Here is a 25,559-nt window from a genome sequence, read left to right as displayed (position 1 = left end):
CCTGTGTGCCTGTGTGCCTGTGTGCCTGTGTGCCTGTGTGCCTGTGTCCCTGTGTCCCTGTGTCTTTAGCCTTGTGTGCGGAGCTGCTGCTTGGCTGTATATTGTTTTATCAGTATTGTGTCCTGCTCTTCAGCAGTGCTTTGGAATTAGACTGAATTAGCTGCCATCACTGTATGTGGGTACTGTTCGTAACGTTAAGTGGCTAACTGCAAAGATTATATATTGGGTGGGTGACACTCGGGCTTTCTGATGTATTTCTTTTTAGGATGAGTCAGTTAGGTTTGTTTATGAGGATCCTAAGAATCTGAACAAGCTCCTGACCAGCATAGGATGGCAGTCTTGATGGCACTATGCATGCAGATACACAGAATCACAGAGTCATGAAGGTTGGAAAAGACCACTAAGATCATCCAGTCCAACCATCAGCCTGTCTCCACCATGCCCACTGACTACATCCCTCCCTGCCACATCCACATGGTTCTTGAACACCTCCACGGACGATGACTCCACACTTCCCTGGGCAGCCCATTCCAGTGCCTCACAGCTCTTTCTGAGAAGTTTTTCCTCATATCCAACCTGAACCTCCCCTGGCACAATTTGAGGCCATTCTCTGTTACCTGGGAGAAAAGGCTGATCCCCACCTCTTCACAACCTCCTTTCAGGCAGTTGTAGAGAGCAATGAGGTCTCCCCTGAATCTCCTCCAGACCAAACAATCCCAGTTCCCTCAGCTGCTCCTCATCGGACTTGTGATCACAACCTTTTGCAGCTTCATTATTCTTCTCTGGACACAGTCCATGGCTTCACTGCCTTTCTTGTACTGAGGGGCCAAAAACTGAACACAGCACTTGAGGTGTGGCCTCACCAGTGTTGAGTATGCCAAATACCTGTGAGTTCCAGGTGTTGGTTCTCCAAATCACCTGTTTCTGCAGCAGTGAGACTGTTGAACTGGGACTAAGCGATTCAGCCACTATTGCAGTTCTGACTGCTATTGACAGTCTAGCATTTGTTTGAGAAACACTTTTCATCTCTTCCCCTCCCTTTGCAAGTGCACTGACATAGGTCTTGCTCTAGGAAAAGATCCAGCTAAATGTTGTGCGTTTGCCTGCTCTAGAGAAAGGGTTCTGTATTTTCTTGGCCTTTGGAGAGGCTTAAGAGCTCTGTAGGAGTACAAGTATTTATTACAGGCTTGCTTAGAAGTTAAAACGCATAGGGTATAAATGCAGATGCCAAAGCAAAGAGGCAGTGCAGCAGCTGTGCGATCACATAGGTGAAGAATATGGAAAACTGCAAAACTGCACCGGGCTTTTTCTTTCCTCTAATTTTTATGTTTAGTTCTGTATGATGTTGAAGAGGAACTTCTCAGCTAATTTGTGTCGAAGAGGAGATGCTTTCTAATTGCAGAGGGCATCAGTGAGCTGTGTGCTCACTGCCAAGGATAAATGGTGATTCTGGGCTGCACAAGGTCCTGAGCTCTCAGGATCTGCAGAGCAGAGGTCCTCAACTATCTGGAGCAGACTAAAGTGGCCAGGCCTTGAGTCTTATACAACAAACATTACTGAAGGGCACTGTAATTCATGTATGCATATGTGTGCATCTGTTGACATACACATAAATATATATATATTTTTCCAGTGTTCTCTATTGCTGTCTGGTTCCTGTCCCCATATAACAAATGAAAACATGGGAAGTGAAAAAAAAAAAAGATTGTCTTAGGGTGACCAACTTGTGTTAAGAGTATTATGAAAAAGTGATTGCATTAGCAACAGGAATAGAATAGAACAAAGCAGCTCAGAATGTCACAAATGCTTATTTTTGATGATGCTTCTTCAGAACATATGCTTTTTACAGACAAGCCATAAATAGAGATGCTTGTATTGTGGTTGGGCAATTGCAAAGGGAGTTGTAGTGTACTGCTTTTAGAGTTACTGTTTTATCTTTTTTAGAGGTGTTTTTTTTGTTTGTTTGTTTGTTTTTCCTACTGTGGCTCTGTACTGTAGGACTTTCCTAGCAGGTAGTGTTAACAATTTCGTGTGATCCACAGCAGGACCTTCTTAACTCTCTTCAATAAGTGCAGTATGTAACTGCTGACCATGTCTGGCCTGCCAAAGCTATGCTCAGTGTACTTACCCTGAATTGTGGGACATGGACAGACTTGATAAAAAACAGTCAGGAGCAAAACTATTCATACCGTATTATTTTTGAGTTGTTGCCTGTCACTCCCTTGAGATCTTTTTCCAGAGCTTGGGGCTCATTTCATGAGCTGGAGATCTCTGTTCTGTTGGTATCTGGAACGCCTGGTCAAGACATTCATTTGCTATTTTGACACCCCCCTTTACTCTTCACTTTCCTTGATAGGTCTTTTTGCTTCACAGGGATGATTTTCCCTATTTTCAGAACGTAAGACTTACGATTTGTCACGTGTTTGTGCTCTGGAAGGAAGAAAACTGCTTTGAAGGAAGGACAGTACAGCAAGTTACAGGATGGAACAGGACAAGTTTGTGTGGGTTTTATATCAAACTCTTTCCATTTGCTGGGAAGAATCTTGGCTGAAAGAATTCCAGTGAGGATGTTCTTTGAAGGGTGATGCTGGAAAGTGAAGATGTTCGTGTATGATGCCACTATCTTTGACTGATGTTAATTGATTTTATGACTATTAGCTCTACTAGGATACTTGTGTTGGAGGGATCATTCTGGTAACATTTCACAGTGGAAATTTCGTACTGAAACAAAGAGGCAGAAAACAAGGAAGGTGATAGTGATGTGTTTCTGTTCTGTTCTGCACTGCAGGGTCTGTTTGATGTTCCAGAACTGAGTTGTCCAGAAGGATTTCAAGAAGCACAGGACAAAGCATTGCAAGAATCAGAACAGCTAGTTCAGAGGGCATGTTCAACACCACCTGGGCCTGAGATTGTAATGATCTTTGATCAGCTTTCAGATGCTTTGTGCAGAGTAGCAGATTTGGTAAGTTAGTTTTCATTACTATTTTAAGCACTTCCTTTTAAACTGACTGACTTCACACCTTACACTGTTCTGTTTCATTTCACATTTTTAGTATTGCAGTAAATAGCAGATCAGCTCTGTGAAGTTTTGTATTAAGACTGAAAAGTAAATTGAGTGAAAGTTCATTACAAAGGCTTTAACAGAATATAGTTAGCTGCAAATCCTGTCAAACTGTCCAGCTAATTTTAGGACAGATGTAGGAGCAGTGAAGAAGCCATGACAAGAAAAATAGAGCTGAAATCAGAGTAGTATTTTACTATTTCTGCTGGTAATATCAGTACATAAACTTTCCAGCATCAGTTATGTTATAGAAGATGGGGTACTGTGTAACTTGTTGGTTGGAAATACTGTTGCCTTTTATTACCACAATGCAACTGTTTTCTTAGACTGCAGTTTCTGATGTCTGCAGAATTACAGTACTAGGTTTTTTATCACAAAATGTTGAGTTTTGCCATGTACTCTTTGTTGCTCACTAGAAATTGTACAAAATGTATCTTTTAGAAGAAGGTTGCTCTTTATCTGTAGAAAGCATTCCCAGCTGAAATCAGTTGCTAATAAGTAATATCTCATTGAATTTTTTGCCTTTGGTTTTCATATTTGAATTTCTCGTGGTTTCAGTTTTCAAATCTTTTTCCTTGTTCTTTTCAAGACCTCTTTTGTGACAGGGGTTGAAACTAGATGATTATTATTAACCCAGGCCATTCCATGGTTCTGTGATTCCTGAAAGTACTTGCACACTCATTCTCTTTTCTCTACTGTTTTATAATATGAACTGTTTCCTCTTAATCAGTCAATACGTAACTGAAGCCCTTAGTGTTAGAATTTAGGAGTCATAGTTTTTTTTTACTTTGCTGAGTTAAAGGTATCTTGGTTCCTCCTGTGAGCTGCTTTCAGGTGTGTATGTTCAAAGATGGCCTATCCTCCTTGCAGAGTTTTATCTAGAAGCAATTTGGACTGGCACTCTAAGGGGTCAACTGTACCAAGACAGTTTAAAGAAGTACGTAGATTAAAGATCTTTTTGGAAAGACTCACTCACTGTCTGCTTTAAAACTTGTTAGCACAGTTCTTCAGTAAGATTTATTTTTGAGGGAAAAAAGTGCAAATTACTCAAATAGGTTATACAGAGCCGTATCAATAAGCATTAAGTAGAACTATTCAAGTGCAACTTGGTTTATAATTAATTTTTTTTAATATGATTTCATGACTCATTATTTTCTTCTTTTACTGTGTCAGGCTGATTTTGTGAAAATTGCCCATCCTGACTTTGCATTCAGAGAGGCTGCTGAAGAAGCTTGCCGGAATATCGGTACTGTGGTGGAAAAGTATGTGCTCTTTGCTATTGCCATTTGCATCTTTTAAGTGTGATCCATCACTTATCTTATCACTTATTTGTGATAAGATGGATCCAAAAAAATATGTAAGAAATGTTTGTGTATGGCAACAAATTTTCAGTCTTCCTATAACAGATATTCAATAATTTAATATTAGATATTACAGTATCTAATAAAATATTTTTGTCCTTAAGTTTGATTTTGTGTACATAACGGAGTTCAGGTTATCAGCTGCCTCCATGTCCCTGAAATCCATTGAAGATTTAAAACTGCATTTTTCTAAGACTCATAACAGTTAGCTAGGTGTTGTAAGACTTATGTACAAAATGTTAATTTGGTTTGAAGGTTCAAGCTGTTTTATTTCACAACACTTCTTTCCCTGGAGTGCTGAATCTTTGAATTTCAGCCTGTGAGTGGGATATGTGAAAGAGAAAAGGACAGTCCCTGTTTAAGTTAAATGTTTTGGGGTGTGTCTGTGTAGGACTGAGATAGTTATGCTTGGTCTACTCTGGCATGCGAGATCTTACAGAATTCCATTTCACAGAACCTGTTTTTATAGCCTTCTGCATTCAAAGTGTGGACCTGCTTCTGGACATCTGCTTGGTTTTTGGTTTTTCTTTTTAACATCTCAATCAAAATCCTGAAAGTTATATTTGTGATCCAGCATTATATCAGTTTGGTAAGCTTTGTGACTGAAATATCAGATTAAAGAGAAATTTCTGAAATTTCAGCAGAACTGTTGCTTTGGTCTTGCCAGAGTGTTTGGGAAACCTTTCACTAGCAACAGTTTTTCAAGGCTGAGATGGAGCGTGCTATTTGTAGCAATGTGACTTCAATATCTGAGTGATAGTTCTGATTAAAAAGCTGTAGAAAGTGTTCACAAATTAACCTGATTCTCTTAGAACAGAATCATAGAATAATAGAATGGCTTGGATTGGAAGGGACCCTAAAGACCATACTTGTATTTCCCACAAAATGCCATTCAGAATTATTTTCCTGTCAGAAGCACTAAATGTATCTCCATGCTAATTTGTCTACATGTCCTTTGTTTGTTATATTTGTAGTTTTTAGGTATTCTTGTGAACTAGGAACTTTGGTTTTAATGTTATCTTGGTAAAGACTTAACTTGGCCTTTAAGTACTACTATCAAGAGACTGAAATATTTATAGTGGTTGCGAATGTATGATTCTTTTCTTCTGTCCTTCCAGATTAAATACAGATGTTGAACTGTGCCAGAGTTTGAGACGGTTGTTAACTGATGAAGTTGTTATGAATTCCCTCGATCCAGAAACCAGGTACTTATTAATGTTTATAGGTTTAGATGTTCAGATAGTGTATCTCATTCCTTACTGAGCTTATGGTTTGTGTTTTGTCCAACTGGAAAACATACCACATCTCTGTGACAAATGTGTTGGTTATTACTGAATTACCTGTATGTGGGTTAGAAGTTGTAGTTCTGCAGTCTTGGAGCATGCCCCTGTGACTGTAGAGCACAGCTTTACTGATATCCATGAAAATAAAAAATGAGAATTCAAGATTTTCTACAATAATAGCAGCTTGATCAAAATGAGGGGCGTTTCTGTGATGTATGCATCAAAGTGTTTAGCAATAAAAATAGGGAACAGACTTACACCACTTGAGTTCAGTTTGTAGAATCTGAAATCGAGGAGCTTTATTCAGTCTGTGGATCTCTTGATTTTCAGCTTTAGTCAGTAGTCCACTAGAAAAATTTCTACTACATAACACCATTGTTGATGTTTCGGGAAAAAATAAGAATGCATTTGTTAATGGAACTTGTGAGCTGTAGATGGTTTTTCTTCTTTCAAAATCAGATTATCAGTATATTTAAAGCTTACTTTATGATTGCCATAAAACGTTTTATTAGCTGTTTCTGTACTTACAGTTTCTGATTATTTTTTCCTGACGTGGTTAGACAAGCTTAATGCCTAATGTTTGCTCATGTTACAAGTAAGTTATTTCCTTGATCCTTCCTTCCTTATAATCAAAGATGATAGATTTGAAGAGATTGTTTTCTGATCATTTAGAATAAATGAAGTGTCAAATTAGAAAGGTAATTTGCACAAATTGGTTAAATATCTAGATTAAAGTAGTAGAATTATTTTGAAAGATTACTTTCAGTGCAGATGACTAAACAACTACAAAGGAAAAATTTTGATTCATTGAGTAAACTGTTAAGGGTTTAAAACATAGGAGGTCTGTGTCTGTAACAGCAGTACTTGTGGAATAAATAATATCCTCTATTAAATATATCAAACATAAAAGATGTGAAGAAATTATGCTTAGTATCAAATGAGGCTGTTTTAACAGGGATTTACTGTATTTTTAGGCGAGTGGCAGAACTTTTTATGTTTGATTTTGAGATCAGTGGCATTCATTTGGATGAAGAAAAGGTAATTTTTTGCTACAACACCTGTATAGAAATTTTCATGACTCCTAAAGACCAGATAACAATACATGCAGGATATGAAATGTGATTCTGGGCCAGTTTGTCCTCTGAAAAGCCCTTTGTCTTCTGTTGAGAATTTGGTGTCTATCAGAAGAGATGAATTTTCTCCATCTTAAGTCATTTCTATGGTGGGCTTTTTTTAATGTTGTTTCAGATGTTAGTTGGCTGTTCTTTATATGAAGTATGTTTGAGCAGCTGATCTTTCCTTTGTTGACTTCAGCTATACCTTAAGAATGTGTTGATGCTGTAAGTCTGATCTTAAATGTAGCATTTTCCGCATCATTTCTGGGAAGCTTAAGGTTTTTTGAACTAAATATCTGAAGATCCGACGTATTTTGTACTTCAATTTTCTTACAGCGTAAAAAGGCAGTCGACCTCAACGTCAGAATATTGGATTTGTGTAACGAATTTCTGACAGGAACTCACCTTCCCAACAAGATTGACAAACGCGCTTTGCCAGAGCATATTCGATCTAATTTTACGACCGAAGGCAATTACTTAGAAGTTGCTGGTCTGCACGCTGACTGTCCCAATGATCTGGTGAGTACTACCCAACTCAGCTTTGGCATGCTCAATGGCAGGAGAGCATATTAGTTATTTTAACTGGTATGCAGGCATGTGGTTCAGGATTATGATGTTATGACTAACAAGGAAGAACTGTTTTAGAGCGTTGTAATCAATGGCAGCCTTGACTATCATAGCTATGAAATAGTGAAGATCCCGAGTGGATTGAAGAAAAGAAGCAGAATACAAAAAGTGGATTTCTGGCAAGAAGAATCCAACTTATTCGGTAAACTGAGAGGTGAGATCCCGTGAGATGCAGCTCTGAAGGGTAAAGAAGCTTAAGAAATCTGGAAATTTTTTAAAAGTAGTGTCCTCTGAGCACAATCTGGGTACTAAAATACCCAGCGCCAGCTTATCCTGATACTTGGAAAACCAAGCAGACTTAATAGAAGTCAGTTTCAGCAAGAAGGGAAGTCACGACAGAGCTTCATCTCCAGAAGGCAGCAGACTGCAAGTGAAAATGGGTAAAAGAGAGAAATTTAGAAACTGTGCCTTTACGTCTAGGGATGAGATTAGGAAGAGTAAAGCTCAAGTAGAGTTGAGACTTGTAAAGAACATCAAAAGCAACAGGGGGAGCATCTACTGATCCATTGATACTAGAAGGCTGAAAAAGGAAAATTGAGGTGAAAAACTTAGAAGTTATGTTGGATGTAAAGAAAAAGTCTTTTACAGTGAGAGCGGTGAGGCACTGGCACGGATTGCCCAGAGATGTGTTGGAAGCTCTGTCCCTGTAGACATTCAACACAAGGCTGGACCAGGCTCTGAGCAATTTGGTCTATCTATAGGTGTCCCTGTGCATTGCAGGGGGCTTGGACTAGATGTCCTCCAGAGGTCCCTTCCAACTCCTAATGATTCTGTGATTCTGTTAAATGGGTGACTTTGCTACAGCAGACACAGATAAGGCTGAGATGCTAACTGCTTTCTTTTCCTCACTGTTCAACAACAAGGTCTTTGAAGTACTAAGTGAAAGAGTTCAGAGAGAAGAACAGCCAGCTATAGGTGAGGATCCAGTTTGGTATGACTTAAGAGAATTCAGCCTGCACAAGTCCTTGCAGTCAGACAAGCTGCATCTAAGGGTTTGGAGAGAACTGGCTTGATATCCTTGAAAGGTTGTGAAGACGAGAGAAGAACCGCAATAATTAGTGTGAATGAGGGGCGGCTGGGCAACAAGCTGAGCATGAGCCAGCAGTGACTCCGGCAGAGCAAACAGCCTGGGTGAACAGGGGCAAAACCAGAGACTGAAGGAAAAGTTGATAGCCTTTTATACAGCATACTTTAAACCACATCTATATTGCTGCATCCAGTTTGGGACACCCCTCACTACTTCTCCCAAGAAGGACAGTGTCATACTGGAGTGACTTGGAGACACAATTGGAAATTAGAAATTCCAACTGGAGAAACTTCTTCGTTATGAGGATACCCACGGAATAAATCAGGGTGCCCAGAGAAGTTGTACTATCTCTTGATCACAGGGGATTTTCAAGACCCAAACAGATAAAGCTTTGTGTAAACTGATTTTACTTTATAGCTGACACTGCTTTCAGCATGAGGTTGGACTAGAGACCTCCTTTGGACCCCTCCAGTTATCCCTGAATTATCCCAAATAATCCTATTTTGGTTATTGTTGATGATACTTGATGGATTTAGATTCTTTGAAATGTGACAGTGGTTATCTAGTCTTTTAGATCTGAATCTAGGAACTACATCTACTACAACTCCCAAATCTTCTCACATAAAGTAACTGAGGTGACTGAAATCTTGTTTATCACGAAAAATAGAAAAGCTGACTGTAGTAGAACCCAAGCTGAATTGTTTGTTCTCTGTAAGAAATGAAAAATTAATTAAAATCGTGGCACTGAGAGGATGTAAGTGAAGGAAAAATACTCACTGTGTGTCATTTATAAACTTGTCCTGAAAACAGTGTGATCTGCAGAATTGCTACTTAAGCGTCCAGTAATACATCAGTAAAGATTGCATTTCTCTGAGTCGGGTGTTTAAAGAGGCTCTTTGGAAATCATAAAATACAGATTGGAAGGGACCTCTGGAGTTTGTCAGCCTTATCCTGTTCAGAATGGGATCAAGTAGGTCAGGTTGCTCGTGGCCGATATCCAGTTGGGTTTTGAACGCTTTCAAAACATGGAGATTATGCCATCTTGCTTGGCAACCTGTACTCCTAGTGTTTGACCACTTAACTGTTTTTCTTCATGGTATTGAATAGGAAACATTTATCTGCCAGCTTGTGTCTGTTACATCTCATCCTCTTGCTCTGCACCAAAAAGGGTCTGGCTGCATCTTCCCTTTGTACAAAATGTACAATATAAAGGTCTTCTTAAATTGGTTTGTGAAATCGAAAAAGCATTTTACTGAGGTTGCTGAGGTGACTTTTTTGAGGTATAATAAAAATAAATCAGAAATAGAAGAGCGGATTATCCATGAGCAGATGGACAGACTAATAGCTTGCTACCTTGAAGAAATAAGGCTTTTCTTTTCCTCCTCTTTCTATCCCCTGATCCTGTCTCTGGTTCTCATCAGATCCTTCCAGGAGCCAGTTTGAATGACATGGAAAGGACAATTTTCAGAGCTTTGAATGAGCTAAGACAGCTCAAAGAGTGCTCTGAGAAACACAGATGTTGGCACAAAGAGAGGCAATGAGAAGAGGAGGGGACTGTTGACAGGAGTGGAGAACAAGGATCCCTTTTAGCACTCTTGAACTGTTATGTTGTCTCACTGCATTTCATCTATAATGAGTAAGAGAGCAGTAATTGACAAAGAATCATATTTACTATTATTAAAATACTTTTCTAACATATCAATGAATACCAGATTTTCAGTTGCATTGCTTGTTTCTTTAGGAGTTAGACTGTAACAATGTGACTTTATTATTTTTTTTTTTTTCCATATTAGGTACGAGAAGCTGCTTACAAGATTTTTCTTTACCCAAATGCTGAGCAGCTAAGCTGTCTAGAAGAACTGCTTGCTAGTCGAAACAGTCTGGCACAGTTGGTTGGGTATGACACCTTTGCCCACAGGGCTCTTCAGGGAACAATGGCCAAAAATCCAGGTATAAGGCATGTGTGGAACAGTAAGCTGAGAAAGCGAATGAGCTGTGTTAGGTGTGATGTTAAAAGCTGCTAGTTTGTTTTGCTAAGTTTATACACATTTCTTCCAGTGAAGTTTCTTATTTCATTTACATTTTGCTGAATGAAAAACTCATGTTTCCTTGTAATTGGCAATAATATGAATAGGGTCCAGTGTTTTTTGTTAAGAATCAGTGTTCAGTCTTCAATTACGAAGTTGCCATTATGCTGTAATAACATAACATAAACATGGTACCGAATTCCCTTGAAATGGTGGTGCAGTGGTCAGTGATATGATTTCTTGTTCTAAAAACAACCATATTGTTTTTATGCTCTTATGTTCTAAGGGTCTTTTTTTTTTCGTTTGGGAAGCTCTGATCCAAATGCGACACCTTTCAAGGGACTGAATCACCTTTTTTTTCTCTTTTTTTTCTCCTTTTTTTTTTTCCTCCCCCCTGCACTTCTAGATACAGTAACGCAGTTTTTAGAGAAGCTTTCTGACCAGTTGTCTGAAAGGTATGTCTTTTCACTAAGATATTTTTGTAAGCAGGCTTGCATTTCAAGAGCAGAGGGATTCATGTACTACAAAATCAGTCGTTGCTGCTTATGTTTTGATGAAATAAAAAGCAAGACTGTCTGAAGAGTTCTGAGGTGAACTATTGAAGTGTATTCTGTGGCTATGATCAGAGAATAGCTAAGACTGAATACAAGGGATGTGACAAGAAATGCAGGCAACAGCAAACAAGAAGACAGTAAAGTATTGAAGGGCACCTCTTATGGACTTTTCCCATGTGCATAACTTCATATATGTACTTTACGTCTATGAACAAATTCCCCTTTGTCCTGCTATCTTCCCCTTAGTTCCATACAGCACAAAACACTTTCATCACTGTGTATTAATGGGGTCATTTACTCATGGGGTTGTGTATATACCAAGCATTCTCTTTCTTTCTGAAAAGAGGGTAAGAAAGATTTGATTGAGAGTACTTGAATGAGAAAAGCAGAAAGGAAAGTTCTTGTACTGTAGTATACGGGCCTGATGTTTTATAGAGTACTTCCAATCCCTGATGGTAGAAAAAGTATTCTTGTATGCTACACTCCGTTTCTAGAAAATCATTCATGAAGTTTTTCATCATACAATTATTTTTCAGAACTCAAAAAGATTTTGAAATGATGACAAAGATGAAAGCGAAGCTTAACCCTCAGAATTCAGTAAGTTAAATTTACACTTATTTTTTGATGTAGCATGAGCTAACCAGGTGCTGTATGAAAAATCAACTCAATTTCATATGCAACGTCTAGTGTGATAACAAAGAGGTGTTTTCCATCTTCTGCTTTAAAGTGCTTTTTGACTTCATAGCTGCTATTAGTATTAAAACCAATTGAGCCCGCCACGGTAGTTGGCTGATACAAAGTGATATTTCTTCTTGATTATTTTTTTCTTGGAGTCTGATCCCACTGTGTATTTGAGTAAGGTGTGTGATCTTAATGCAGACTGTTAAAATAACTTCTCAAATTCTGCATTATGATGAATTTAGTACTGATTGTTTCCCACTGTGATTTAAAGTTCTGTCACTTGCAGAAACTGCAAAAATATGCGAAGGAAAAGAAGTTTACTTGGGGTTCACTTGCTGTTCATTATTGTAATTATGAGCTGGAATTCTCTTTCAGAAATTGATGCCATGGGATCATCCTTACTACAGTGGCGTCCTTCGTGCTGAGAGGTAAGCTCCTTATGTTCATGATTGTAATGTAAATGAGTGCCTTTATTTCATTCCTTGCAGTAAGTATAATGAAAGTCCTCAGTGTAAACAGGGTTTCCTTCTTTGAAGATGTACTTCAATATGAAAATATAAAGAATGTGTGAAGAGGCAGTTGTTTGCAGCATTGCTTAGTTACTGTTGGAATGCCTATAAATTTTTGGCTCCTCTGTTGTTTCACAGAAAAGTCCTCTTTGGAGATACAAGAGGATAGAATAGTTTCACAAGAGACAGAAAATCCTCGTTTTCATTTTGCTTTTAGCTCTTAGCTGAACTGCAGTAATGTTTAAAAATAAATCTGGGTCACAGAATACAATCTAACTCCTCTTCAAGCAATAATTTAGTTTACTCCTTTTACTGAACTTGCATTTATCATCCCCTTTCATGGACCTCAAACAGAAAATTCTTGGTTAGGTTTTCACTCTTTGTGGGTAGAATTCATTCTCATCTGTTTTGCAGAGACTAAGAAATAAATCTGATAGGTCCACCACACAGACTTAAATTGCGTACAAGAAAAGAGATGGCAGCTCTGGCAGGCAGGAGCACTGCGTGTTGTGTTCACTGGGTCAGTGGTGCTGACCTTTTATCCTGTTGGAAAAGAGAATTTAAAGCTGTGCTGCTTTCACAGAGGGAAGAGAAAAAAGTCTTTCCTTCATTGCATTGTTGTGTTGTTTTGTTTTGTTTTCTTTGGAGGGGGGCAGAAATGTACTTCCAGCTTTATGCCTTTTACAAAAGAGATGCGGTTACGTCTCTAGTAGTACTGTGCACAGAGCATGGTTTTCATTTTTGCCTCTGTTGTGTTTTGGCACTCAGTCGTTTGTGTGGTTGTTTCTGTATTACCATGAATTTCGTTTCTTCTGCTTTTCATAGAAAAGTATTTCTGTTTAAAAGAAACCAAATGCATGCTTTTGAGTGTTTCCTTTGGGCTACGGTTATTTTGTGGCTCCAGCTGATGTACTGAACCATAGTTTTGTTGTTACTGTTGATAGATAAGGTGCAAATTATCTTTACAATTATAAGAGAAGGGTATAAAGAGAATCATAGAATCGTAAGGTTGGAAACGACCTGCAAGATCATCTAGTCCAAGAGTTTTAGTGCTTAATTAATATAGCAATGTTATAGCATGTCACATGCATCTCTAAGGATGGAAGAAATAGTTGATGAGACAGTGCCTGTGTCTGTTGGGAGAGATACCCTGTTCTCTGTTGTTCTTTGTTTTGCTCTATATGAACATATTTTCACATAAATGTTGTGAGCAAACACTGAACAATGTGATCCTGAGGTGATCTTGTATTACTCTACATTTTATTTTTGCTCCAGGTTTTAATCCCCTGCGTGCACTTGGACTGTAATACTTGCCCCTTTTCACTCCTGTAGTTTACTGAACGTTTCTGCTGTTTTTTAAGGTGAACAGCAGGCGGAGCTCCAGACTTAGCTCAGGAAATACATTTTTCTTTCTATAAACTCATCTACAAAAGTTTTGTTTCTGTCAGCTTTCACCAAGTCTTTTTCCTGGAAACTTGATCCTACTTCAAAAAGTGCAGGTCTCCCATTGATGGTAACAGAATAGTAGGGTAGTTTACTTCCTTTTTTTTTTTTTTTTGAAAATGATGTTAAGTATCCTCTCTGGCTTTAAACTTACAACAGACTAATGTTGTGCATTTGACAGAAACTGGAGACAAAAGTCTGAAATCCATGGCAGAAGTATCTTAAAAGGAGATAGAATAATTAGAAGAACCTCAAGAATTTTGGCAGGCTGAGGGTAATAAAACAGTGAATGCTGGAACATGCTTCAGCCTCTAACAAGTAAGAAGATGTCTAATATGTGTATTATAAAATAATGCTTTTGAGTTTTAGTGCAGGCAAGTACCATGGTATTAATTAAATCCCATTACTTCTCAGTAAATGCTGCTGAAGTTATAAGTAATTCTCAAGGCCCTGATCCTGCAAAGATGTAGTAGCCCTGATGACTTCATTTGGGTCATTAAAAAATAAATAAAAATTAATGGAAGAGACCTTTTACAGTCAGTTGTTTGTCTTGAAGTTGGGGTTAACTATACTTAAGTCACTTCCAACTGAAGCATAGAACTTTTTGTAAGAACTGTCAGAGGCAAGCTTGCAATATTTGGTGCTGACTCCTGTTTTCCTAACCTTTGTTGCTTATGAGACTGGGCTGACTTTGTTGGCTGTAATTCACTTTGGGGATATTTGCCAAACTGTGAAAGACTTTATTCAAGAAACAATTGGGATATGCTCTCAGGGTCTTGCTCTCTGTGCTCTCTGTTCCTTTGGGACTGCAAAAATGAGTAAGACTGGCCTTGGGGATGAACAAATCAATACCAAAATAATCCAGTTTCCTGCTCTGTAGGAAGGAGAAGCCACCATGACAACTGGAGGCATTTTGGATCCTGGGGTAACCAGCTCAGCAGAATCTAGGAACAATTCACTGCTTTCATGTTGGGACTGAACATGTCTGGCTCGCAGGGAAGCACATTTGTTTTTCAGGGGCAGGGGCAATATCAAGGTACCTGAACATGGCTGTGAATGTTTCTAAAGGCACATACACTACAAGCTGTAACTGCATTATTTTTAGCTTTATGAAAGCATGTTTTCTATTGGGAATGTTGAGTGGAAAAACAGCCCAGAATATTTGTGGAATATGTGAGAAAACTGTCACTTCTGTTCAAATTGAATCCTGAAATGAAAAAAACAATGCAAATTTTTAAAAGAATCAGGAAATCTTTCAACCAAAATGCCCATAGAGAAGGAAAATTTTTTGTAACTATCTGTTTATAAGCAAGGGAAGGCATGTCTTCTATTAAATCAACTTACCAGTCACTAAGCTGGTGGACTAGTGTTTTTGGAGGAAAAAATGAAAGCTACTGAAAAGCCTTGCTATATTGTTCATTGTAGAACTGTGATTGTGAGGAAGGCTCAGAAAATTGTGAGTTTTGTTGTGTGCAAACTGCATACTCTAGAAGATGCTACTACTTGGTGGTTTACACACAGTGTTTTGAAACATCCCAGTAAAAGAATTTCACAAATAATTTGTTACTCTTTTCTTCCTGTTATCACTGAGAACTTATACTAGTTTGTTATCTTCTTTACCTAAGAGTTAAAGAAGTTGCTGTAATACAGGCAAAGCATAATATATGTTAAAAGCATGGCAAGAAGCTTTAAAGTCAGTGGTCATTCTTTCTGACTTTAGCATGTTTTATTTGCATGACGAGTCATTCAAAAGCAGAACATACATTTCAAGAATTATTTATGTATTCAAATAGCTGTGGAATGTCAAAGAAATTGTTGTTTGATATGAAAACAAAGTCAATCTAAAAGTCATATACAGTGTCAGTAGCAAATCAATATTCTGAATTATCCCCTGACCTCCTCCATAACAGTCTAAAAGGTACAATTAACAGAAGGAGAAAAGGATACAGGTGCTAGTTTGTGGTTGATGAGAGTACAAAGGCTTTCTAGTATTATTATTATTTTTTAAGAAATTCAGAGTCTTCTATAAATCATGGTTAATAGTCTCCCTTGAGGTAAAGAATTAAATTTCATAGTCTGGCATGTAATGAAAATTGGAAGGGGTTTTCCTTGTCTTGATCTCCTTAAGTTAACCTGAGGGGTTTATCTTTTATCTTCTACTAAGAAGTTTTTTTTTCACGTTTTTTCAAGTTTATTTGAAAGTTTTGAGAGAATCTGTTTCATTAAAGATGGTTCCCTTAGTGTTCTGAATTTTCATGGAAGTCAACAGGATAATTTTTTTCTCAAAAGCAAAAACAAAGCACCAGGATTTATCAGGGACCACAACTTAATAGCCACAGATAAGAATTCTTGCCAAGGGACTAATTTGCAATTGTTAAAGAGTCAGAAGGCTTAGCTCTGAAGAGCAGCAATACTTACTCAAATATCCCTAATGTCCAAGCTTATCAAAAGCATCCTTATTGGAATAGATGAAAGTCACGCTACACAAAACACTCTTAGTTTCTTTCCAAATATACAGCTTAAATGAAAGTGATTTTAGAAGTCTGTATTTTATTTAGGCTCAGTGAAGTCATACAAGCTTAGAAATAATTATTTATAATGACATACTACGTCTTTGTTCTTCGCAGAGACACAGCCTGTTTGTTTGAAGCCTGCTGTTCTTGAAGAATAACCAAACCTCACTGTGTCAGTTAACTTCTTTTTTTTTTTTTTAAATTGGTTTTTAAATTGGTTTGGCTACATTGCTTCTTTTAAAAATACTGCTGGGCTGCATACTGTAAAAGTGAGGTGTCTGGATTTTTGAAAGTAGTTTATCCTTTAATATAAAGCAGGAATTAACATCAAAGAAACTACTGTTTTCTTTGATATTTCTGCTTGCTTTAGGAGAGTACGAGGATTTTTCTCTCTAACCTTTCTGGGCTTACATTCTACAATAAAGTGCATAAGAAAATTTTCATTCTTTCTAGGGTTTGTTATAAATACGAATGCTCCAGGGTTTGAACTCAGACATTCAGAGTGAAGTGAGATATTGGAAAATGTCTTAAGACAAAATGAAAGCAGAACAGACTTGTTTTTTTGTTTTTATTTTTTGTTTGTTTGTTTGTTTTTGTTTTTTTGTCTTAGTCTTTCACAGTTTTGGACGTTTGAGCATAACTTGCATTATGCAGTTGTGCAGGTTCAGCAAGGTAACTGAAGGTTCACTGTTAAAATAAAGAGGACTATTTCTAATTCTCGATATATTTTTTTTAACTGAAAGCTTGGTGGAGAGGAAAATACTCTTACTGTAGAGAAGAGTTCACTTATATATTTTTGACACTGTTTCTGATTTGTTCAGAGCAAGATTTCTACAATGGCACCCTTCCTTTTTTTTTTTTTTAGGAGTATGATATTTCCTACAGCTAAACAAGAAGCAACCTTTTCAAAAATCTAGCAGTGTAAAAATGTCTGAATTTCAAGAAATGGTCTTTCAGATTTATAATTGTGTTTTCTGATGGTTATATCTGTATTGTTATTTCCTTTTTTCTGCTCTCCCAGAAATGCATACAGATTATATAAGTTTCACATAAGGACTTAAGAAATGTAAGTGCTTAAATTCAGGAATGGTTCCGAAAATGTACTCTTGACTACTGGCATCAAAAATCAGTCCATACTGTGCTTTTGACCTCTGATACCCAAGAAAAGAAATCTTTTGACTAGAGTGTGTATTTATTTACAAGGTTCTGTTGTGATGCATCAGACCACCATTCTCTCATCTCCTTCACATTTCAAAGGTTTCTTCTCCTAGAAAGAAGTTGTGCTGTTCATCATGTTGGGATTCAGCTATGCAGTTCAGCCAGAGAAGTGTTAAGTTTCAGAGAGGAGCAAGAGCTCAAGGATATTTCAGTTCAAGACTTCTGCTAGGTAGCTCAAGTTAATACCCTGCTAAGCATGCATGGCCTCAGAATTGTGTCCACCTTTCTCTGAGGACACAGCATCCTAAGTGTCTGTTTTAAGCACTCTGAATCACCTTGCTTGTTGCCCAGAGCTCGTGTTTTGAGGGGCAGGATATCCAGGGATATTTGACTCTTGCCTGTGCTTGCTTAGGTGACGTGAGCACTTTCTCTTCCTTAGGAAAGACTTTAATTGTGTCTCCATGCGCTTGCCTGCTTTAGAGACATCGGTAGAATGTTCTCCTAGTGATGTTAGTATGCTGTGTGCATCACCGTCCTACTGAATTCTTCCTCACTGCTCAGATGATGCAGCAAACAAGCTGCAAATTATGGCACAGAAGAAAACCGTTCTTCTGGCACTTCCCTATAGCTTCTGTCACCAAATGAAGCTCCAGTTATTCACTTGTTTCCAATGTAAATTTTAGCAGTCTGTTTCCAGAGCACTAACCTTTCTTGCTAGTAGCAGTAACCCTTAGCAGAAACCTTATGGATAGCACAATGCCTGTTAGCACAGTTCAGTTTGAGCTGCATTCGCTTCCTTTCTTATTTCTTTTCCCAAAAACACATCAATGCATTTCCTGTTGGAGATAAAAGTTGTAACTTGGCTGAGCAAATGCAGAGGCAGTTTTCCAAAGAGTGATCAGAAAATGTTTGGATTAAAGCAGCTGCTTCTTGCTGGTTTGCTTGACTTTTATACCACTTTAAATAGAAAAAAAAGCTAGACAGCTATTCAAGTCTGCAGTTAATAACAGCTTGAAAATCTTGCATAAAGTGATTCTCTATGGCTACTGACATAATATATAGTATAAAAATACATATTAGGATTATCAGTAGCTATTAACATGCAGATTATGGAGGTTGCTTTGCTCTGAGGAGTGAACAGCTTTGGGGCAGGCTAAGCTAAGGCACTTGGGAATTCTGTTCCTTTTGATGTAGGGTCAGCCACTATCAGTTAATTCTTTAAGTATTTAACTAAAGTTTTTGTCTTCTTGTTCTATCCATAAAGAAAACATGCAGTCAAATGACTTGTTTTGCTGGGGTTTTGTTGGGAGGCTGCTGCGTGCGTTTTCAAATTAATTTCACATTTGAAAAAACCAAAAGAAGATCAGAGAAATGTCAAATACCTGGCTTAGAAGATGGTTAACTTTGAGATTCCCCTTTAGCTTCAGGAGAAATTCATTTTACAGTCTCGGATCTGCTCTCAAAAAGGCTCTGCATCCTACACAGACAATCTCTATCTGTGTTATGTAGCATTTAAAAAGTGTATTGATAGAAGTCTGCATCTTAGAGTTTTATGCAGTATTTTAGATAATCTGACCAGGGTCACGGAGTGTTTTGAAAATACAATCCCAAATCCTTGAACACCAAAAGAAATTTAATTCAAAGGACTGAGAGAAGAGAGGTTTGGCTTGCTGTCACAGCCTGTCGCCATAGCTGCCAAGAAGTTGTGCTGCAGTGTTTTGGATTAATACAGATTTGAACACTGAAATATTGTGCCTGAGAAATGTTATGTTCTTGCAGTTTCACTAAGGTGATGAAGTGAATAACTGAGGTTAGGGAATCATTTACTAGCAAGCAGATGCTTTTTTTCCTGTCATTTGGAAATGATGAAGTTGCTAATGGCTGCTACTGTTGGAGTGCCTGGAATCAAGCAAGAATCTTCAATAGGGAGCATGTAGTTTGTCTGCAAATTTTTCCGAGTACTTTTCCACCCACATCCTCCAGCCAGACCTCAGTTTTACATATCTAAAAGAGATTGTAGGATTTCCTGTTCTGCTCATTGCGTATCCTTTCTTTGGGAAGGAGTCAGGGCTTTAAAATTAATTTCTTCCCTTTTCATTGTTATTTAATACCTAGTGCTACACCTTTCACTCTGCGGTGATTAGCATTAAATCTTGGAAGTGGGGACTCAGAAAAAATTCCATCATATGCTTGTTCTTGCCACTGAAAGGCAAGATCATCTATTAATAATAATTCCAGGAACTGAATTTTTGGTTATAGGACATCAGCTTCAGTTATCTGAGGTTTTGGCTAATTCGTAAATAAGCCCCAAGAGAAAGTTTTCCTAGAATCAGTACAAGTTTGGGGTTGGACTTTCTTCAGTGATAGTTGATGTAGCAAGGGGGTTCATATAAAAGGTAGGACTGAATTGAAAAGTTGGAAAATAGTTCTGTATTTTAATGTCTAGAATGATTATTTGCTGGTTGTTATTGACTGGTGTTAAAGGTTTTGAAGAGGTTCTACCTGCTTCTCAGAACAGTTGCTTTTTTTCAGCACCCCATACTCATTTTAATTTGTGTTATTAATTATAATGGAATAAAATAGAATACAATAAAGGAGCTCAGCTGAAAGGAACTTAGAAAGATCAAGGATTATTGGTTCCAACTTCCTGACCACTTCACAGCTAAACAGAGGCTAAAGCATATTATTGAGGGTATTGTCCAAATGTCTCATGAACACTGACAGGCACAGGACATCAACCACTTCTCTAGGAAACCTGTTCCAGTGTCTGACCACCCTCATGGTACTGAAGTTATTCCTAATGCCCAGTCTGACCCTCCCATGGTTCAGCTCTGTGCCATTCCTGACCTGCCATTGGTTCCCAATAGCAGAGCCTGGCACCACCATCTGCTTCCTCGCCCCAGGGAGCTGCAGGGAGCAAAGAGGTCATGTCTTAGTTTCTTCTTCAGGCCTGAATGTTCTCAATCTTTGTTCACAGGACATGGCTCCAGCCCTGTCACCAGCTGCAGTGCCCTCCTTTGGGCACATTCAAGCTCCTTAACATCCTTTTTCTACTGTGGAGCTCAGAACTGCACAGAATTCTCAAGGTGAGGCTGCATCAGCACTAAGTATAGCAAGTGAATTGTGCCTTCTCACCTGCAAAATGTCCCCCAAAATGCATTGCACTCTTGGCTGCTAGGGCACTACTTGCTCATGCTGAGCTGCTGTAACCAGCACCTCCAGGTCCCTTCCTATTGAGCTGCTTTCCAGCCAGTAGGCTCCAGTCTGTGCCTATGTCCAGCACTGCTCCACCCCAGATATAGGACCCTGCGTCCAGTTCTGGGCTCCCCAGTACAAAAAAAGACAGGGATCTCTTGGAAAGAGTCCAGCGGAGGGCCACGAAGATGGGGAAGGGCCTGGAGCATCTCCCCTATGAGGAAAGGCTGAGTGAACTGGGTCTGTTCAGCCTTGAGAAAAGATGACTGAGAGGGGATCTAATCCAGGTTTATAAATATCTGAGGTGTGGGGGCCATAGTGGTGAAGACAGTCTCTTTTCAGTGGTACGTGGAGACAGGACAAGGGGAAACGGACATAATCTGCAGCGTAGGAAGTTCCGCACAAATGTGCTCAGGAACTTCTTTACAGTGAGGTGACGGAGCACTGGAACAGGCTGCCCAGGGAGGTGGTGGAGTCTCCTTCTCTGGAGATGTTCAAAACTCGCCTGGATGCCTACCTGTGCGACCTGCTGTAGGGAACTTGCTTTGGCAGGGGGGTTGGACTCGATGATCTCTAGAGGTCCCTTCCAACCCCCTGTGATTCTGTGACCCAGCATTTTCCTGTGTTGAACTTCATGCTGTTGATAATTGCTCAATATTCCAGTATATCTAGATCCTCTGAAAGGCTTCTTGTCCCTCCTGAGAGTAAGCAGTACCTCCCAGTTCAGTGTCATCGGTGAACTTGCTGAGGATGCAAGCCAGATGTAAATTCACTTACAGTTCATCATGTAGCATGGTGTGAACCTTCCTTTAGAAGGATGCTGTGAGGGACAGTACCAAATGCCTCACTAAAACCCAGAAAAATTACTTCCACTGCTTTCCCTTCATCCACCAAGTAGGTGACCTTATCGTGAAAGGGGATCAAATTACCAAGATATGATCCTCTGTAAGTCTTTTGCTGAGACTGCCCCTCAGGAATCCTAAACTTTCCTAGAGAGAAGGAGTCTGAGGAAAAGAAGACTTCCTTGATTGAGGAGAATCTGATCAAAGATCATCTAGGCAAACTTCATGAAAACAAACCCATGGGGCCTGATGGGATGCATCTACAAGTACTGAGGAAACTGGCAGAAATGATTGTCAAGCTGCTCTATATCGTCTTTGCAAGGTCATGGAGAACAGGAGAGGTGCCTGAGGACTGGAGGAAAACCGTTGTCACTTCAGTCTTTAAAAAGTGCAAGGAGGAAACTACAGGCTAATCAGCCTCACCTCTGTCCCTAGGAATGTGATAGAACAGCTTATTTGGGAAATTATCTCCAATCGATTGGAAGAATGTTAACAGAAATAGTGAACTTCTATTCTGTGAACTTCTGTGACACTGCGGTGACAAGCAGAAAATAAATCCAAACCAAACTACAATTAGAAGATAACTTAAGGGATAATAGTTGCCAGTGACTGCTGTCAGCGTTGTCCAGAAATAATTTAAATATCAGACTTGTGTCATAAGACACTATTGAAGATTTTCCAAAGTCTTCGTCTTTGACTTTGTTCTCACGCTGCTGTAGCAGGCAAGGCAGAGGTGGAGAAATAAAAGTGGGATCAGAACCAGAAATACTTTTTTGGCATTCTGTACAAAAATGTTTTTGCAGACCTTTTTCTTTCTATTTTATGTTGGCAAAAGTGACATTAACATATACCTTTCATTAGATGCAGGAGAAGTTATATCCTGACGGTGCTATACCAGAAATGGCTGACATTAACTTTATGCTATTATTATTAAAGTGATTGTCTAATCAGAGCCACTGGTACTCAAAACATTAGATTGTGACATCTTAGAACATTAGCTAGGGTAAGGGACTATTTCCCCTGAGAAGTCTGGCTCAAACCAATGTAGTCTGTTACATCTATTTTCATATGTGGGTGGATAAGTATTGTGCTTTTTCCAAAAGACTAAACTGTCACAGGCTGATTTCTTTCCCCTCTTTGGATAGTGACAGCCTATTTCAAAATACTTATCAGAAAGCCTTCTTCCCATGCTCTTCATCATGGAATAAGATCATGGAGACAATCTGTATGTTCAGAGAGCACTGAGAATGAGGAATAAGTAGACAGTTGTTTTCTTTGTGTAACATGTCACATCAACTCTTTGTGTGAAGTAATATCACTCGTTTCTCATGCTAGTATGTATCTGCTTTTCTGTATCAGCAAGAATTTCTTTTACGGAAAAAAAATCATAAAACAGTTTCAGAACTCTTCCTCCTTACCCCCCAGCAACCACACGTTAATCTGGCATTTCATCTCAGTGTAGTAATCCTCTACAGTTTGCATGGCACACGTTGTCCTCTTTTGATTAAGCTGGAATCTATCTTGTCTGCGGTTCTGTAGTTCTGGTACCTAAGCTCCATATCATCTCTTCAGTGAATCATGAGTTGGCTGAGGTTGGAAGGCCTTTTGGAGGTCACCTGGCCTAACCCCTGCATCAACAGGAACACCCAGAGCAGACCCAAGACCACATCCAGGCAGCTTCTGGAGTTCTCCAAGAGAGAGAAGGAGAGAAGACTCCACAGCCTCCAGGCAGCCTGTGCCAGTGCTCCATCACCTGCACAGGAAAAACATGTGTCTTGATGTTCAGTTAGAGTCTTCTGTATTTTGTTTTGTGCTCATTGCCTTATTCTTCTTACTGAGTGTCACTAGAAAGAGCCTGTCTCTGTCTTTTTGCACCCTCTCTTCAGGTATTTATAGACAGTGATAGGATCTTCTGAGCCTTTTCTTGTCTAGGCTCATCAGTCCTGGCTTTCAGTCCTTCCCTTTAGATGGGGTGCACCAATTCTTCAGTCGTCTTCATGTCACTTGTTTGCACTCTGTCCAATAAGTCCATGTTTTTCTTGCACTGGAGGCCCCAGAACTTTACGCAGTACTTTGGGTGTAGCCTTCCCAGTGCTGAGCAGGGAAGAAAGAACCTCCCTTGACCTGTTGGCCATACTTTTCCTAATGCAGCCCAGGATACCAGGATACTTTCTTAGCAGCAAGGACACATCACTTGCTCATGTTCAAGTTGATGTCAGCCAAGACTGCCACAACGGTGAGATGTTCAGCCGTCTGCCGGATTAAACCACAGTAGTGTTAGACAGGACTGGACCCCGCTTTGACCCTGGGGTACTCCTCTAGTTACTGGCATCCAATGTGATTTTGTGCCATTCATCATCACCTTTTGCTTGTCTGTCCATTCTACCCATGCATCAGCAGTTTAACTATGCTGATTTTATGGGAGACAGTGCCAAAAGCCTTACTGAATTCTAGGTTGACTGCTTTCCCTCATCTCTAAGGCTACTCTTTTCATTGTAGAAGTGTATCACGTTGGTCCAGACCGTCTGTGCTGACTATTCCTGATGATTTTCTTCTCCTTCGTGTGCCTGGAAATGGTTTCTAGGATTAGCTGCTCCATCAGGAAAGATTACTGCTTTTCAGAAAATTCTTTGTAAGTTTGGCTTAATTTCATAAAGACTTTTCAAGGTCTCTACTACTGATGTTTTCATACCCTATTTTCCTGCAGCTGAAATTACTGTTAGAAGCTACGTGCTTAAATTTCCTGGAACTGCAAAAATCTGGTGGTCTGCTATGTGTGTGAAATGGTGGAGTTGAATGTTGATTTAATGAATTGTACGTTTGTATAATTTTATCATATGGTTTCTTTCTCTAGTTTTTTAGTACAGTCAGCTTTCTGCTCAAATTTGACCTGGAGGAAATTACATGGAAACCCTGGATGATATTGAATGGCTAAAGGAGGAGGATGTGAAGCTCCTAGATGAGCTGTGCACAGTCAGCATAGTTCTGGCAGGGCTAATGGAAATGAGCTCTGTGTGTAAAGCAGTATCTTCTGTTCTTTACTGATCTGTAACTTATTACAGGAAATTTAACTTACCTGTTCTGCTTTCTTCTAGAGTTGTACTTCTTGTCTTTTTTCTTAACAGTCTAAAGCAGCTTGTTTTTGTTCTTTTGGTATAAATGCTCTTTCTTGAGTAAGGAGGAAAATGCCTGTATTGCAGCATCCAGAGTGTAAGTGTTGCTATACATCTTGAAGAAGTTACGTCACTATAGTAGAGTCAAAATCTACTTTATTTTATGTGCTCTGATATAACTAAAAATACATTGAAATACATCAGCTTTAGCTTCTTGCACTTGTAGTTTGATAATAAGCAAAATCCTGTAACTGAGCATACCTGTATTTTCAGCAGATGTTGCCATAGCACTTCCATCATGTTGCTATAGCATGGGATAAAGGTAATATAAAGGATGGTGGAAGAATAAAACAAAATACAATGATATATTCAAGAAAAAGTGCAGTGGTTTAGAGAGCTAATCCCACCCTGCTGTGCATCCCAGCGTATTGAAGCTGTCTGCTGAATTGGAGCTGCAGTTGTAAGCAGCATGTTGGCAAATGCAACATCCCAACTGGTATTGGTTCATAGAGCTTTTCTTTTGTGTGATGGGTGGGAGAGAAGTAAGGGTAAACAAATGGGTAGGGACTGGCTGACTCTTTCCCAGCTTATCTCTGACTAAGCCTTTTGATCATAGGCCATAAAATAGTGTGGTTTTAATGTTTGGTGTTCAGCTATTGTAGCCTAGCTGATGCATGTTTAAATTTCAATGGCTAGTTACCATGTCATTAAGAAGCAAAAGCACTAGGGTATGAAAGAAGAAAGGAGATAGGAGGGATTGTGATTCTCTAGAGGTAAGAGAACAGTCTTTGCTCAGAGACCCCAGAAAGCCTAACATTTGGACTTCCTATGTGAATTGAGAGAGCAGGAACATTTTTGTCAGTTGGAGTGCATGCATGATTGCAAGCAGATTCTTGTTCTGATTTTGTTACCGCTGAATGACTGAGCAGTTTTTCGTGATGGATTTGCAGGTTGTTTAATTTTTAGGGTCAGAGTCTTAGGAAGTTTGTGCCCAAGTATCAGTTGCATACACTCTAAGCTACTTCTGTAGTTGTTTTTCTTTCTTTCTTG

At 39.0% G+C, this 25,559-nt stretch overlaps 1 protein-coding gene and 1 long non-coding RNA gene across 2 annotated transcripts in view; both read left to right on the top strand.

Annotated features, from left to right (window-relative positions):
* The window catches only part of LOC122177588 (mitochondrial intermediate peptidase), a 67,327-nt gene that overhangs the window by 439 nt on the left and 41,329 nt on the right, over nt 1-25,559 (top strand). The window contains exons 2-10 of the mRNA XM_042867137.1: nt 2,789-2,962; nt 4,235-4,323; nt 5,541-5,627; nt 6,680-6,743; nt 7,157-7,339; nt 10,268-10,424; nt 10,908-10,956; nt 11,592-11,652; nt 12,112-12,164. Coding sequence (XP_042723071.1) covers nt 2,789-2,962; nt 4,235-4,323; nt 5,541-5,627; nt 6,680-6,743; nt 7,157-7,339; nt 10,268-10,424; nt 10,908-10,956; nt 11,592-11,652; nt 12,112-12,164 — 917 coding nt within the window. The remainder of the gene's footprint in view (nt 1-2,788; nt 2,963-4,234; nt 4,324-5,540; nt 5,628-6,679; nt 6,744-7,156; nt 7,340-10,267; nt 10,425-10,907; nt 10,957-11,591; nt 11,653-12,111; nt 12,165-25,559) is intronic.
* Nucleotides 13,863-24,323, top strand: LOC122177589. The gene is made up of 3 exons (XR_006178108.1): nt 13,863-14,006; nt 20,337-20,445; nt 23,896-24,323. It is a non-coding gene; the product is annotated as an uncharacterized LOC122177589 (long non-coding RNA).

Source organism: Lagopus leucura, unplaced genomic scaffold, assembly GCF_019238085.1.
Source record: "Lagopus leucura isolate 7727_CA_CO unplaced genomic scaffold, USGS_WTPT01 Super-Scaffold_100001, whole genome shotgun sequence".
Lineage (NCBI taxonomy): Eukaryota > Metazoa > Chordata > Aves > Galliformes > Phasianidae > Lagopus > Lagopus leucura.
This window is presented reverse-complemented; position numbering and strand designations above follow the sequence as displayed.